We start from the raw sequence: 16,506 nt of genomic DNA, 5'->3' as shown, positions 1-16,506 counted from the left end.
TTAATGCATTACCTTCAGAAACAATTATGGTGCGTGTGCTTTTACCTTTTTTGTTATGAAACACATGGAACAAATGAATGTCTTGGAGATGTATTATAGAGTGATCACACTTATAAAGCCATCAATTAAAACAAGAAAGGAAAATCTGGCAGGCATTCAGAAAGCCCTCCAGGCGCCCACCTGGATCACAGTCCCAACCCTGGCCTGACTTCTATCATTTCCTCTCAGTGTCCTGTCAACCAAGCCTTCATCCTTTGTTGCAGTAGATAATCTTGCCCGTAGTTTAAGACTAGTTCTCGTATGTTGTTTTTAATCTATCAATTCCCCTTCCACCTTTTTCTTTCCTTAGAATTTTCTATTGCATAATATAAGCCATTTACCTATAGTTTCCTTGAGTCTGGATTTTTCCTGATTTTATCTGTGTTGGTCTGGGTACATTAGAGAAACAAATCCACAGAAACTCATATGTATAAAACAGAGTTTTATATAAAGGGTAAGTATACATTAATAAAACATCCCAACCCAATGCTACCCAAGTCCGTAAGTCCAACATTAGTCCATATGTCCGACACAGATCTACAAAGTCCTCCTCAATCTCATAAAACACACATTATGATGCTGACTGCAGGAGGAAAGCCGAGTCAGTGAGTGTGAAAGCGTCTCAGCAGTGGCAGGGGTCTCCACACAGCTGCCCAGCACCCAGGGCTGCTTCGGGGTAGGTCCATGTGGCTTCTCCTCAAGGAAGTCTTGCAGGAAGTGAGCCTTGCCAACTGAAGCAGGGAACTGGCTAAGGCAGCTGCACCCTGGTCCGAGCATCAGAAAGCAAGAGACCAGAGAACTCAAAAGGCAACGCTCACTGAGTCATTTATCTCTCCGCCCTTCATTAACCCCATATGTGTTTATTGACCAGGTTGCCCCAATATAACCCTTAACTATCTCAGTATCCATGTGCTATAGTTCAACACATTCCTCTGGCCACTTCTCCTGAAAACTGACGGCTGAATACAGAGGCCTGATCAGATAGATCGGGGTTCAGTTCCTTGGGTAAGTTGGGCAACCAATCTCGCCTTCCAGTCCTGAGCTGTTTCTGCTCCACGAACTCACTGGCCTCTGTGTGTCTCGTACAGACATACACTTTGTCACTTTGATAACATCTAGACCAGCGGTTCTCAACCTGTGGGCCGTGACTCCTTTGGGGGTCGAATGACCCTTTCACAGGGGTCGCCTAAGACCATTGGAAAACACATAAATATTTCACAATATCAGATTACATGATGGCTTATGATTAATCATTGTTCTTTAATTATTTTTAACTTATGTTCAATTTGTAACAGTGAAAATACATCCTGCATAAAAGATATTTACATTATGATTCATAACAGTAGCAAAATGACAGTTATGAAGTGTCAACGAAAATAATTTTATGGTTGGGGGGTCACCATAACATGAGGAACTGTATGAAAGGGTCACAGCATTAGGAAGGTTGATAATCACTGATCTAGACAGTTCTTTGAAAGAGCACAAGACTCAAAACAATTAGCAAAATTTGATGTCCAATGTCTACATTCTTTCATTTGCTAGAGGTTGCAATATGAAAAAATGACAATACTATCACTTCATATTGTGTTTATAAGCTGAGGATATTTTATAAGACAAAAACTTCTCATCTACTATCTGGTTCCAACGCTCCCGTTCATATGGGGAAAATGTCAGTGTAACACCTGTTTGCAAAATAATAGATCATTTCTCTGTCATCTTTAGATGTAACTAGCTTGGTTTGGTTCTGCTACTATTGTTTAAATATGATTGGGAACTCTAAGAGATAAGGACATATGATTGGTTTCATAGTATGGATACCAGTCTCCAAGATGGCCCCAAAGATTCCTGCCTTCTGGAATTTACACCTTGTATCGTCCCATCCCACATTGTACCCGAGTTGGTCTTTGTGAACAACAAACTGAGAGATTATTTTATAAAAGATAACAGTTTCCATCTTTTCTTTCACTCACTCATTCACTAAATCTGAAGATGCCATTATTGATGTTGTACGGAGCCCTATGAAGAGGCTCACATGATAAGAAACTGTCAACTGCTAAAATATGTGTGAGCTGAAGCAGCCCTTTCAAAGCCAGAGTCAGACGAATGCAGCCCCAGCCAACAGCTGAAACAGGACTAATAAACTAGCTCCTCTGAATGCCTCTCTGGAACTGTGTGATATAATAAAAGTGTGTCGCTTTAAACTACATTTCAAAGTGACTTGCAATAGATGAGGACACAATTTGTTATCATTGTTATCATTACTGAAACTCAATCTGCCCCATCTTTGCCCAAGGAGAGCTTCTTCACAGTGTTACTAAAAGACTGCCATTGAGTCGGTGCCTACTCATGGTGACCCTGTAGAACAAGGTAGAACTGCCTTCCGAGTTTCTGAGACTAATGCTAACTGGAGTGCAAAGCCCAGTCTTTCTCCCTTGGAGCGGCTGCTAGTTTCAAACTGCTGACCTTGCAGTGAGCAGGCCAGCTCATAACCACTGTGCCACCGAGCTCCTCCATATTGGTACTAGAGTCCTTAATAAATCATCATAACTGGCTTTAAGAGCTTCCTTGCTATTTAATATATCAAGACAACCCAGGGTATTTTTGTAAATGTCTTGGCTCAAACTTGGACCCTCTCCAAGAATCCCAGGTTTATTTGATTGGGAAATGGACTTGTAAAAGACCCAAATCTGGGTGCCATGGGCGCCTATAATATGTCAGTCATTACACTGAAATCTTTTCAGTATATAGATAGGTTGTAAGTTCACAGCTAGATTTCTACTTTTAATTCTGGACTGCAGATTTTTATGTAACTTCATTTTTATTAAATCTTTCTCGTTTTTTCCCCAAACCATTTCATTGGGAGTTCTACAGATAGATCACCCCATAGTTCAGTCACATCAAGCAGTGTTGTATAATTGCTGTCACAATCCATTTCCAAACATTCTTTTCCTTCTTGAACTCCTTGACATCACCCCACCCCCACCCCACCCCCACCACCATACCCTACGGAAACTTTTATTCTACTTATTGTCCCTATAGGTTTATCAATCCTGGGTTTGATATACTGAAAAACAGGAAAACATAACAAAGATTCAAGACGGTGTTCCCCAATGGCATAACACATCTAAGATAAACCCCAATATGAACAAACAAAAATACAGAAAATGTTGAAAACCAGATCAGGCCTAACATGCATCAGAGTGGTAGGGAGTCAACTGAAAAGGTTTTAACCATTCAAGTCAGGTTGGTCATTTGGATCTTCTGGAGTCATTTCTCCAGTGCGCTCTGTTTGGTACCCACTGTCCTCCCATCCCTCTGTTATGGACAGAGGGAAATCATCAGAAGCTTATTTTCTATGTAGATCCCACAAATGTATCTTGGACTCCCAAAGTCATCCATGGCCTACTTCAAGCCAGATTCTCACAATGTAGGCTTTGATACTATTCCTCCTTCAGCTTCAGATTGTATGATTTATAATCCTTTGGTAACTGATGTTGGTGTTCTTCTTCCATGTGGACTTAGTTGACATCTTACTTAGCTGGCTGCTTGTTTGAAAATAAGCCTTAAAGATCCCAGGTGCTATTTTCTGATAGCAGGGCACCACACTTTGCTATAGCACCCATATCTTCTATAGTCCCTTCCTGAGAGCGAGTATTGACAGGGCCATGATGTAAGAACACATTGTTCTTAACTTGGAGTTAGGATTTAGAGCAAGCCCAAAACCCATTCCTAGATCTATGTTTTTTGCTTTTTTAAAAAAAAAAAATCTTTCTTTGGCTCCCTTCCAGATTCTCCTTGTTAATTTATGGTAGAGAGTCTTATTGATCATCCCCCTATGGCATAATGTGATCTTCCATTAATGTTGCCTTTGATAAGCTCCTGGTACTAATTTTTAAAAGCACTGTTGAGAGAGGGATATTGGGCCAGTATGGGATAACTCTATATCACAGTACCTTAATTATTCACTGGTACAGAGTCAATCCTTTCATGGCTGGATGCTATTTACAAAAACAATGGGAGTATCAATCACAGGTCTGCCAGAATAGTAGCTATCTAATACAGCATACAGTGAATTGATGTGGCAAGACCACGTTTGTCTGCCTACTAACAGTACAACAATCTTGATACAACTGTCTTCCACTTCCTCAGGCACCATGAATTGTTAGTCTTAAGTCCTCACAGTACATGTGTGTCTGAGGTAGAGTCCAGTTCACCCAGTGGATTTTCCACATCGGATCTCACTGATGCAGCCTCTGGAGCATACCGTGAGCCCTGAAGATCCAGGATTCAATGCCCCAGCATTCCATGTGACTCCTGACCTGGGTCCCCAAGATGCGCCCAGAAGCCTGGGTCAATGTTTCCCCTTTGGTGCACACCACTAGGGACATTAGGCAGATGGATATCCAGTTTTTCCAGCACCATTTATTGAAGAAGGTATTTCCTTCCCAGTTAATGCTTTTGGGGCTTTTGTCAAAAATCAGTTGTCTGTATGAAGATGTTTTTATTCTGGGTTTTCTGTTCGGATCCATTGGCCTATGTATCTAACATACTACTACTGTAGCTATGTAGTAGTTTTGAAGCCAGACAGTGCAAGACTGCCTACTTTGTTCTTTTTGAGTTCTTTTGCCTATCCTGGGCTTCTTCCCTTTCCATGTGAACTTGGTTATCAGTTTTTCCATTTCTTTAAAGAATTATGCTGGAATTTGTAGATTGCTTTAAGTAGTATTGACATGTTCACATTATTAAGTCTTCCAATCCCCAAACACAGAATATTCTTCTACTTGTTTATGTCCCTTTTGCTTTCTTGTAATAATGTTCTGTAGTTCTCTTTGTACAAGTATTTTGGGTCTTTGGTTGGGTATATTCCTATGTAGTTCAGCTTTTGTGTGGCTATTATGAATGGTACTGTTCTCTAGATGTGTTTTTTGGTATACTCATCATTGGTATATAGGAATCCAATTGATTTCTGTTTGTTAATCTTGTATCCAGTTATTCTTTTAAACTCAATTGTTTCCAGTAATCCAATTTGGACCCCTTAGGATTCTTAATATATAAAATCACATCATCTGCAAATGGCAAAAGTTTCACTTCTTCTTTGCCCAATTGCTGTTGTCTTATCGTTGGTGTTTCCGTTGGCTTGGACTTCCAGCACAATGTTGAATAAGAGTGGGAATAAGGGGCATCATTGTCGGATCCCTTGCTCAGTGGAAATGTTTTCAGCTATTTTCCATTGAGTATAACATTGGCTATTGGTTTTTCATATAGGGCCTTTCTTGTGTTGAGGATTTTCGATTCCTATCTTCTTAAGAGCTTGTATTAGGAATGGGTGTAGAATATTGTCAAATGCTTTTTCTACATCAATTGATCTGATCATATAGTTCTTATCCTTTTTCTTGTTAATGTGGTGGCTTATGTTGTTTTTCGAATGTGGAACCATCCCTGCATCCCTGGTATGAATCCCACTTGGTCATGATGTATTATTTTTTATATGTTATTGGAGTCTATTGGCCAAGCTTGTATTGAAAATGTTTACACCTATGTTAACGAGGTGATATTGGTCTGTAGCACTCTATCTTGGGGGTCTTTGCCTGCTTTTGGTCACAGGGTTATGCTGGTTTTATAACAATGAGTTTGGGAGTTCACTGTCCCTTTCTGTATTCTAGATGAGTTTGTGTAGGATTGGAATCAGCTCTTCTTTGAATACTTGGTAGAAATCTCCTGTGAAGCCATCTGGACCTTCCAGTTTTTGGTTGGGAGTTTCCCGATGCCCTTGTCTACTCCTTCATTTGCTATGTGTCTGTTCAAGGTCTTAATGTCCATATGCATTAATTTGGAAAAAGTGTTTTTCTAGGTATTTGTCCGTGTCATCCAGCTTATCAAATTTGTTGGAATACAGTCTTTCATAGTACTGAGTACTCATACTCTTTATTTCATTTGGGTCGGTTGTGACTCCCCCTGTTTCATCCCTAATTCTAGATACTGTCGCCTGCTCTTTCTTTTCCCTTGCTGACTTTAATAGTGGTTTGTCGATTTTGGTGATCTTTTCAAAGAACCAACTTTTGCTTTGTGGATTTTTTCCCCATTGTTTTTCTATTTTCTAGTCCATTTATTTCTGCTCTTATTTTTATGATTTCTTGTCTTTTGATGTTGGACAGTTTATGTTCTTGACTGTTCTAGTTTTTGGAGGTGTTGTGTTAAGGTGTTGAACTTGATTCTTTCATCTTTTTTCATGTGTGCATTAATTACTAAAAAGTGACCTCGGATAACTGCTTTCACTGTATCTCCTGGGTTTTTGATATGTTGTGTTATCATTCTTATTAATTTTTAGGAACTCCCTAAGTTCATCCCTTATTGGGTTATTACCCAGTATTTTTTTGAGTAGTATATTGTTGAATCTCCAATTGTTTGTCTTTGTTTCTTTATTCTTTCCATTGCTGATTTCCAGTTTTATAGTACTGTGGTCTAAGAATATGGTTTCAAGAATCGGAGTTCTTGAGGACAGAGGAGATGGAAGAAGTAGATCTCCATTAATAATTCTGAATTTCTGGATCTACTCTGAATTTTGCTTTCTTCCACAAAATCATGCAACGGACTCAGAATGCCAATTCTAATACGACCACAAACAATTATCATTTCTAAAAATCGTTTGAAGGAAAAGTTTTGCATACGCTTTCATAACTCTCAATCTGGAAACCAGGACAATCCTCAGATAATTTTAATTTGGGGTGAAGTTTGAGAAGGACTGTTTCAGACTAAGGTCAGATAATCGCTACCTTTCATCGTCCATGTGAAGTTGCTGTCTCCTTATACCTTTTTAAAGAGTGCAATGAGTTCTTGCATTTACTGCTTCGTTATTGCTGTTGCTGTGTGGCCTCCCGTCCCTTCTGCCTCGCAGTAATCCTGTATGACAGAGTAAGACCTCTTTCACTGAAATCTTTACCCACCGATTGCCAGGCATTTTCTCCTGTGAAGAAACCAGTGGGGGTTCACATCACTGCCCTCTCCTTTAGCGGCCCTACACTAAACCATTGCACAACCAGTGCTCTTTCTACGTAACTTATTCATATTTGAAGACATTTTATAAAGCTTTAAATAGACTACAGTATCTAAAGTGACTAGCTTCCTTTGCATTTAGTACGCATTGTCAGAGGCCTGGTATGTAAGAAATACAGAGTTGTATCGAGAGTGTCTATACCAGGTGGAGGTAGCTCAATATAATCAATCAACCACCAAGTGTCTAGCTGGTAGCCTTGATAAATGGTGCCATATTAGGGAATCAGTGTTGGTTTCTGCCGCCAACAGATTGGGAATTCAGCAGTGACTTTAGCCAAGTTGGCTTTGATGAGTAGAAATCCATGTATATCCTCCATCCTTGCCACTTTGTTCAGGAGCCCACTGGGCAATGGCAAGGTTAACTGAGTAAAGACAATGACTGCTTTCCATTGACTGGTCTCCATGTGTCATCCTATCCATTTGATCATTATGAGTCTCCTCTGCTGAGGTCATTCTTTGGTGCTCATTCACATGAGGTACAAATATCTTCACTTCTTAGGTCCATTCAGAGAGGCCTGTCAACAAACCTCTTCCTCAAACCTTCTTATCATGAATTTTCCAATCATGTTCCTTATTAGCCAGCCAGATTGTCAATCAGTATAGAACTGCAATGTGGCCATTTCTCCTTCCAAGCAACATTAACAACCAGGTCTACCCATTGGGAGGATCTCCGTCACCATTGTTCATCACAGATGTCACAGAAAGGAGATGAAGTGCTGCTACTGTCCACTTTCCAAGATGCCCACATATCTCCTTCTCAGGACAGTCGTTATCTTTAGAGGATGTCAGGGCTGTGCTCCAAAAATGTAAGTGTCTGTGTCTTGATTCACAGATAAGGTCCTTCCAAAGACTCCAAAAGGTAACTCAATCTGTCACCGCCACTTCAAGCACCATTGGATCAGTGGGGTCATGGAACTTAAGTGGCAGAGCAGCTTGCCCAACAGCCTGAACCTGTTGTAGAACCTTCTCTTGTTCCGGGCTCCATTCAAAACGAGATGCTTTTAACTTACTTTTTACATAGGCTGGAGTAGCACACCTAAATGAAAAATATGTTGCCTACAAAGAGGTTCACCTGGTATTGTGCCTCCTTTTTAGATGTAGAAGGGGGTAGATGTATTAACTTATCTTTCACTTTAGAATGAATAACTTGACCTGTCCCCACACCACTGGACTCTTAAAATTTTCACTAAGGTTAGAAGACACATGAATTTTTGTTGTGTTCACTTCCCACCTTCTAACACACAAAAGTATTTTTGTAAGTGTCGAATCCTTGATATTCATTCCTTAGGCTAATGAGCATAATGTTATTAATGTAAGGGACTGGTGTGACATGTTGTGTAAGGAGAAAATTATCAAGGTCTCTGTGGTAGCTACATAATTTCATGTCAACCTGATAAATAAGTGGAGGGGTGAAGTCTAGCCTGTCAATCGGTCCCAACTCTTTGACATAAAGCTCCGACACATATGTAAGTGTCTTTGTATTTGTCTCTCTAGTCAACCAATTTCACACAGTCCCTGTGAATTAAACCATGCTACAACGCTGGAGAATTGACATATGCTTAGGTAGCAAGTGAAGACAACTAAAGACAAACTACGAGTGATTCCTTACAATCAAAATCGAGAAAAAAATTATTGACCAAATCAACAGCTGAATACCAAGTACCAGGAGATATATTAACTCACTCAAGCAGTAAAACCACATCTGGAACAGCAGCTGAAACTGGAGTCACCACCTGTTAAAATTTACTATAATCCACCTCTTTATCCAAGATCCATCTGTCTTGTTGCACATGCAAAATAGGCACGTTGAGTACTCTCTGATAGAAATCAAAACTCCTGTGTGCTTCAAGTACTTTCTGGGAGCACTAATCCCTGCAAACCATTCAGGAAGACAGTGTTGCTCTGGTTTGCTATTTTCTTAGGCAAGGGCATTTACAATGACCTCCACTTGGCTTTTCCCTTGACTCCATTTGTCAGAGAGTCAATATAGAGTCCCTGTTGCTGAGTGTTTATATTCCAATTATGCAGTCTGGAAATAGGGAAACCACTACAGGATGGGTTTTGGGATTCACTGGACTTACTATAGAATAGCCTGATCTAAAAATCCATTAATAACCTGTCCTTCCTACAACTCCACTCTGACTGGTGGGCCACTGTGATGCTGTGGAGTTCCTAGAATCCACATCAGGTCAGAGCCAGCATCCAGTATTCCCTTAAAAGTCTGAGTATTTCCTTTCCCCCAGGAACTCTGGTGAAAAAACCATAGATCTCTTTGGGGGTTGGAAGGGACACGATACGACACGATACCAGTATATATTTTGGTAGTACATTGCAGTGCTTCCACAAGGGGAGTGGAATATACTTCATTCCAGAAGTTATGGGTTTGTAAAGTGACGTCGGACTTGGAGTTGGTTGAGGACTATGACCCTCTCCACTGGTTGAGGGAGAATGACATTCACTTGGCCAAGAATTCTTCCAAATCAATGCCTCCCCTTAGCTTTCAAGGTCGAGAATTCAATCGTTGTTGTAATTCAGCTCCTCTTACGACAAGTCTCCGGATTTTATTTTTAGCAATATCAGCTTTGTTGCTACAAGAAATAAGGTTCTCTTTCAGAGAACAAGCAGCAACTTTCGAATCATTTGTGCAAAAGGTTAAGCTGTGACTTAGCAGCCCTGGGTTCATCTCTTTCTTTCACCACTTGCCCTAGTGAAAGGAAGTCAAACCAACCTGATTCCTTATTCTCCTCATTCTCATAAAACCTTTGAAAATCATCCAATATGCCATCACAAGACCCTTGTTTCTCACAAATATTTTCTCTATTGGTGGTAATATTTTGCTTATTTCTGTAGCCATTTGGCACTATTGACTCGTAGTGTCCTCTTTCCAAGCAAAGTCATCAGTTCTTCAAAACTAGCCAGGCTCGAGAACCAATTTAGAAAACTCATCCTTAGAATTGTTTTCTCCAGAACCACCCTCAGTACCAAATATCTAGAGGGAATTGACACAATGGCTGCAACAATGGGCTCAAACAAAGCTAAGATTATGAGGTTAGCACAAGAAAGTTCTAGGATCAATGAGCATATTGTTATTAAGCCAGGGCTAGTGTTTTGATAACAACCTATTTCACCATTGTGAAACCTAGAAACCACCAAGTTCTAACAAACAAGGGAGTGATTAACTATAATGGAATTTTACACCTTCAATTAAAAAAGGCGAGGTGAATCTCTATTCTGTTGCACTGTTGGTCTATAACTGTACGTGGGAAACAATGGCACCTAACAATAACAATTACTCATTCATTCGGCACTATTTACTGTGTGTCATATGCCAAACACCAGTATGTGCACTGAGGATTTCGTAGTAAATAAAACAAAGTTCCTGCCAATTACATCCTACCATCTATAAGGTACAAAGTAAGCAGTCTCATTCAGTAGTCCCACAAAATAATCACTGTAAATGGTTTGGCAAATAAATATATTCTCTTCTACAAATAGAATAAATTAAGAAACTGGCATGTATTGTAGAAAAGGTGAAATATACTGTATTTACTCTATTATTATTATTACTTTAAAATATAACTTGGACGAGTCTTATGTTAATACAGGGGCGCTTCAAAAATTTTATAGAAAAACTCAACCATATTTTCCATACACTTTTGAAGCCCCCTCATAAACAGAGGTTCACCTCATCCTCTTTAAGAGAGATATCATATTCCGTTATATTTTACAGCTACCCTGTGCATTCGCATTTGGTGGTTTCCAGATTTCACAGTGGTGGAAAAGTTTGTAAAAAGGCACGCCCACTCTTATCCTATTTCAAACATAGCAAAGTTTTCATTGAAGTTCTCTGAAAATGAGGTTGTTTGGATCAGAGTGAGTTCTAAGATGTGCATTTAAGTCTCTTTCAGGTCAACATTTTATCTGCTACTTCTTTTTGATTCAACATGGACTTAGACCTTAAGAAAATGTATTCAACCAACTAGAAAATATCTTCTAAGTTCCATTAATATAAGTGAAACCTTAAAAAGAGAAAAAATCGGTACCTATTTCCAAGTTTTTCTAGGGATGTTCTAGGTTTCAAAAACAGAGAACTCTGCATGGTTTTCTGAAATGAAATTTTCCTTGAAATAAACCAGGGGGGGAAATGACGCTTTTAATGAAAGTCCTTCTAGTGTTTGTTTGTTTTTCTTTTAAAAAATAAAATAATTGAACCATCAGTATAGCTTTTATTCAGAAAACGATCTCAAATAGATTAAAAGGGGAAGAAAGAAAAATTGCCCTGTGATTAGAAACACACATTATTTCTATTAGGATTAGAATTATTTGACATTTTAAGTCTACCCGCCCCCGCCAAATGCTTTATTCACATTCTAGCTCTTATTTCCATCAGTAATCAAAATGATTGATGTCTTTTCATTCTCATAAAATTATCACCAGTCTATTTACTGAACAATCCAACGTTACTTCAGCGTATAACAACATATCAATAACAGTTCAATTCAATAAATGAGTTGTTCAATTAATAAGATGATTTCTTTTAAGAGAATACTGAAGTCATCCTATTTTTCATGGATGCTTAATCATACACTTAAATTTCTTGCATTTTCTTTCACCTGTCGTCACCTAAAAACAACCCTCATGCAAATCTAAGTGGTTAACTAGAATGGCAAGATTTGCCTTCTACACTCTCAAACGCAGTGTAAGAAACATGAACACCAGAGCGCCTCAGAGACTCATGCACTCACCCTCTTCATAACCACAGTCAGCGTAGTCGGCACTTCAGCCTTCAGCCATTGAATTGTATCCTGAAGTTTCCGTCCACCACACAATCGGCTAAATCCCAGCTCAAGGGAGCTACGGCTGGAAAGAGTGTTACCAGCAGAATTGCCCACCAATTTTCCATGGGCTTAACCAGGCAGGAGAAACTGCACCATGAAGTGAGAGTGGTGCTAAATGCAAACCAGAGGAGTGATTTCACTTCAGCAGGAACTTGTTTGTGACTAGGGTTGCCAGGTCCGGAAATGATTAACAGTCTGGTTGTCATCTATTTGAATTCTCCAGCTGCGAGAGATCAGTTTTTCAAGCCAGTGCGTGTGTGTTGTGAATACACTGCCTCCGGCTGAGCTGGCATTTAGCAACCAGAATTCAATGTCCGGTTTTTTCGGTGGTGTTTTGTTGGGGGGGGTAGCTGTTGGTTTTTTGTTTGTTTTTATGTATTTACAGCCTGTGCAAACTTTGTGAGTGCTGCTAGTTGCTAGACTGGTTATGTAAGGTTTTGCTTTTACTTTTCCTTCTTTTTTAAAAAAATCACTTTATTGCAACGAAAGTATAAGGGTGCTTTGCTCAATTGATGTATGTACAGATTGTGATAAGAGCCTTATGAGCCCCAATAAAAAGATTTTTTAAAAAGGTATTAAAAAATCACTTTATTGGGAGCCTTACAGATATTATAATAATCCATAATTCAATCAAATCAAGCATAATTGTACTTTGCTGCTACCATCTGTTTCAAAACATTTTCTTTCTTCTTGAACTCTTTGATGCCAACTCCCCTTTCTCCCCTCCCTCCTCCAATACTTTTCATTTCTGTGCTCCTCGTTAAAACATGTTTCACATTCTAACACAGAACCTGGTGTTAGAATGCCAAAGATATCAGTCACAATAGCCGCCCCTCTGCTCTCCCCACCCTGTTTCTCGCCCTAACTGGGCTTCAGCTATTTGCGGATAGGCCTGTTTTGAACACCAACAGCATGGGAAATGGTGAGGACCTACCTTTCAATGATGCTTAGAAGTACTGCTGCTAAGATTTGGGCTCACGTACCTGGAGCACATCATCAGGAAAAAGCAGGGGCAGGAAAAGGGCATCATGCTTGGTAAAGTGGAGGTTTGGTGGAAGCTAAGGAAAACCTCCTTGGTTTGGTTTAACATAATGTCCGCAATGGACGCAAGCAATGGACGCCAACAGTCATAAAGATGGCAGGGGACCGAGCAATGTTTATTTCAGTTGTCGTGAAGGGCCATCATCATGAATCAGAGCTGCCTGACTACATGGCAGCAACAAAAACACCAGCAAGGCACCAGGAAGTCACTCCACTATTCTTTTCTTTCACTCTTTATCAAACGACAAATTACATATCAGCCCTTCTTAAAACCTTGGAGAAATAAAAGCCCAATCTTCCGCAGACATGAAAAGATCATGACAGTGGCTTATTTAGTTAAACTGCTGTGCTGTATCTTGTGAGCCTGAGCCAGTAATACAAGCACAAGGTTTCTTTGGGGCCCTGCCCTAGAGCTCCACTCCAGCAGCACAATGAAAGGAGACGCGCATTCGGGGCTAAGGAGCCCCCAAGAGACAAAACTGGCCTCCTGGACAGCTGTGTGAAGAGTGTAAGCGCTTTGTCTGTTGTGCTTATGATGCTACAAATTTTACTTTCCTGGCATCTTTTAGATTGCTGGTTTAGAAGTAGGTTGATGGCTCAGAGTTGATCTTTTTTTTAAATAATCATTTTATTGGGAGCTCATACAACTCATCACAATCCAACCATCCATCCATTGTATGTCAAGCACATTTGTACATTTGTTGCCCTCATCATTCTCAAAACACTTGCTTTCTACTTGAGCCCTTGGTATAAGCTCCTTTTTCCCCTCCCTCCCCACTCCCCTCTCCCTCATGAACTCTTGAGAATTTATAAATTATTATTTTGTCATATCTTATACTGTCCGATGTCTCCCTTCACCCACTTTTCTGTTGTCTGTCCCCCAGGGAGGAGATTATATGTAAATACTTATCATTGGCTCAGAGTTCTTATGAACTTTTTTCTCTACCATTGCTCCCCCTCCCAACTTACTTCCTCTAGAATGGGTGGAGAACGCTCACCCTTAGGGCCACGAAAGGCTCATAAAATCATCAATTATGGGAAACAAAGATTTCTCCCAAGTCATCTCCCCCAAATATATGTTAGACTTAGGACACTGCTTGCAATGGTAAATGATTGTCAAGTTACCTCCCGGAAAGCAGTCAGCTGCCAGACTACTGACTGGTCCCACCACAGGTAGGGCCCACTCCCTGCTGTTAAGGACAATAAGCTACTTCTCCCTAAATTCATTGGGTGAGAAGGTGTTGGAATTATACCATTTCTTTAAATTATGGGACCATTGGTCTGGTCCCAGTAGGTGGGGTTTGCACCCTACTGATAATGGTTTCTATGGAGATCTAGAGAACAGGTCAAACCTGCTCAGTGCCTTCTAAAGTTAGGCTGCTATCCTGAATCTAGGATCCGCCCATCTTGTCACATGTATACCCCCAATTCCTCCTCTTCCTATTGCTGCGTGTATATCCCTAGATTGTCCTCCTTTCATTGCTGTATATTACCTATAGTACAACCCCTTCCTGTGATGTATGTCTTTACCTGTAATTAGGGGGTTTATACTCCCCTAAAAGGTATATAGGGCTGGGTTAGCAATAAAGATCCCTCTTGGCCTCTGGTCAGTTCTCCCTCTCCTCTCCTTTCCTCCATCCCCGGTTCCCTTTCCCCTTGTCCTGCTCCCCATCCTATCTCCACATGGACCACCAAGCAGGGCTGAGGTGAGCAGAGCATGCTACCATGAAATGTGTCTTGACTCCATTATTCCAATCTCTCTTTCATTTCTCATGCTCTCTAGGACTTTACTATTTGAGAGAGAGAGAGAGAGAGAGAGAGAGATTAACCATACAATTGCGCCTATCAAACCCGAGATTAGGGGGGGGCTGGCATTTCCCCCCACAATCAATACCAGCGAATATCACAGGCCTCACAAAAGAGAAGCTGTTCCAGCCATTGCCATCATATTAGTTGTTTAAATGTTTGGCTGATGTGATCTTAGAATGATATTATAAATATCCAAATGGTCAACCTATTTCGAGGCGATCTAACTATTGTAAAGTATTCAGCTAATTTTTCTCTGCTGGGATGTATTCTTTTTGTAAGAAGTGCTCTGAGTGAGTTTTGAATGGTTTGTGTCTTTGAGGAAGTACAACCAGAATGCTCTTTAGAATAAAGATGGCAAGATTTCTTTTGCTCAATTTGGGCATATCACTAGGAGGGAGAAGGACATCATGGTTGTTAAAGTAGAATGTCAACAACAACAAAATAACAACCTCAAGGCGCTAACAGTGGTTACAACACTGGGTCCAAACATAGCAGCATTTATGAGGATTACACTAGCCGGGGTGACAATTTGACCTCTGACATAGAAGGTCACTCTGAGTGAGCCCCTATCCATGCATCTAATTACAGCAACAATGCAGTACATAAAAAACAAGGCATTCTACATTACAAATGCCCATTCCCTTGTTTACTTTTGTTAGGCTACAACAAACAGCTAGGAGGGAAATGACACACACTCATTCACACAATGGTATTGTTCTAACTGTCCTAATCACTGGGTGGTTCGTTACACCCAGCTGACTCTATGCACTTGCTGCAAGTCAGGAGGAGCTAAAGCACTTGCTGAGGAAGATAAAGGGCTGCAGCCTTCAGCATGAACTACAACTCAATATAAAGAGGACCGACTGTCTTCACACCTGGACCAACCTGTAACACCGGGGAGATGACTGAAGTTGTCAAGGACTTTGCCTTGCTTGGATCCACAATCAACACTTACAGAAGCAGCAGTCAGGAGATAAAAAGATACATTTCATAGGCAAAATTTGCAGCACAAAACCTCTTTAGAGTGTTGAAAAGCAAGACTATTACTTTGACATCTGAGGTCCATCTGACCCATGCCATGGTATTTTCAATGGCCTCAGATCCATGTGAAAGTTACACATTGAATAAGGAAGGCTGACGAAGCAATGCATTGGAATTCTGCTGCTGGCAGCGAACGTTAAATGTATTGTGAACGACCAAAAGAACAAACATCTGTCTTGGAAGGAGTACATCCAAAATGTTCTTTAAAGGCCAGGATGGTGGGACTTCATCTTACAGTTTGAACATACGATCAGGAGAGTCCAGTCCCTGTAGAAGGCCCCCATGCTTGGTAAAGTAGTGGGACAATGAAAAAGTGTCACAGTGGCTGCAACAATGGGTTCAAACATAGAAACAATTGTGAGGATGGCAGTGTTTCCCTCTGTTGTATTTAGGGTTACTGAGCGTTTGAATTGATGTGATGGCGCCTGACAACGACAAGATCCATCTGTTTGACTTCGTCTAACATTTATGTTGTTGTTGTGGGCCATCAACACAATTTAAACTTAGTTCTCCTATAAGTCAGAGAAGAGCTGCTCCAGTGGGTCTTCAGGGCTGTCCTGTTGGCATAGGGGTTATGTGTTGGGCTGCTAACTGCAAGGGCAACAGCTTGAAACCACCAACAGCTCCTCTGAAGAAAGTCGGGGCTTTCTCCTCCCAGAGAGAGGTACAGTTTCCGAAACTCACA

General features: G+C 40.5%; 1 protein-coding gene across 1 annotated transcript in view; it reads right to left on the bottom strand.

The window, feature by feature from the left end:
- TRPM6 (transient receptor potential cation channel subfamily M member 6) overlaps nt 1-12,056 on the bottom strand; it is a 206,374-nt gene extending 194,318 nt beyond the window's left edge. Inside the window, exon 1 of the mRNA XM_075560536.1 lies at nt 11,838-12,056. Within this exon, the coding sequence (XP_075416651.1) occupies nt 11,838-11,846 (9 nt within the window). The 5' untranslated portion in view covers nt 11,847-12,056. The remainder of the gene's footprint in view (nt 1-11,837) is intronic.
- Between the last annotated feature and the right edge of the window lie 4,450 nt (nt 12,057-16,506).

The sequence above is a fragment of the Tenrec ecaudatus genome, chromosome 10, assembly GCF_050624435.1.
Source record: "Tenrec ecaudatus isolate mTenEca1 chromosome 10, mTenEca1.hap1, whole genome shotgun sequence".
Classification (NCBI taxonomy): Eukaryota; Metazoa; Chordata; class Mammalia; order Afrosoricida; family Tenrecidae; genus Tenrec; species Tenrec ecaudatus.
The sequence above is the reverse complement of the archived record's forward strand: the minus strand, read 5'-3'. Positions and strand labels throughout refer to the sequence as shown.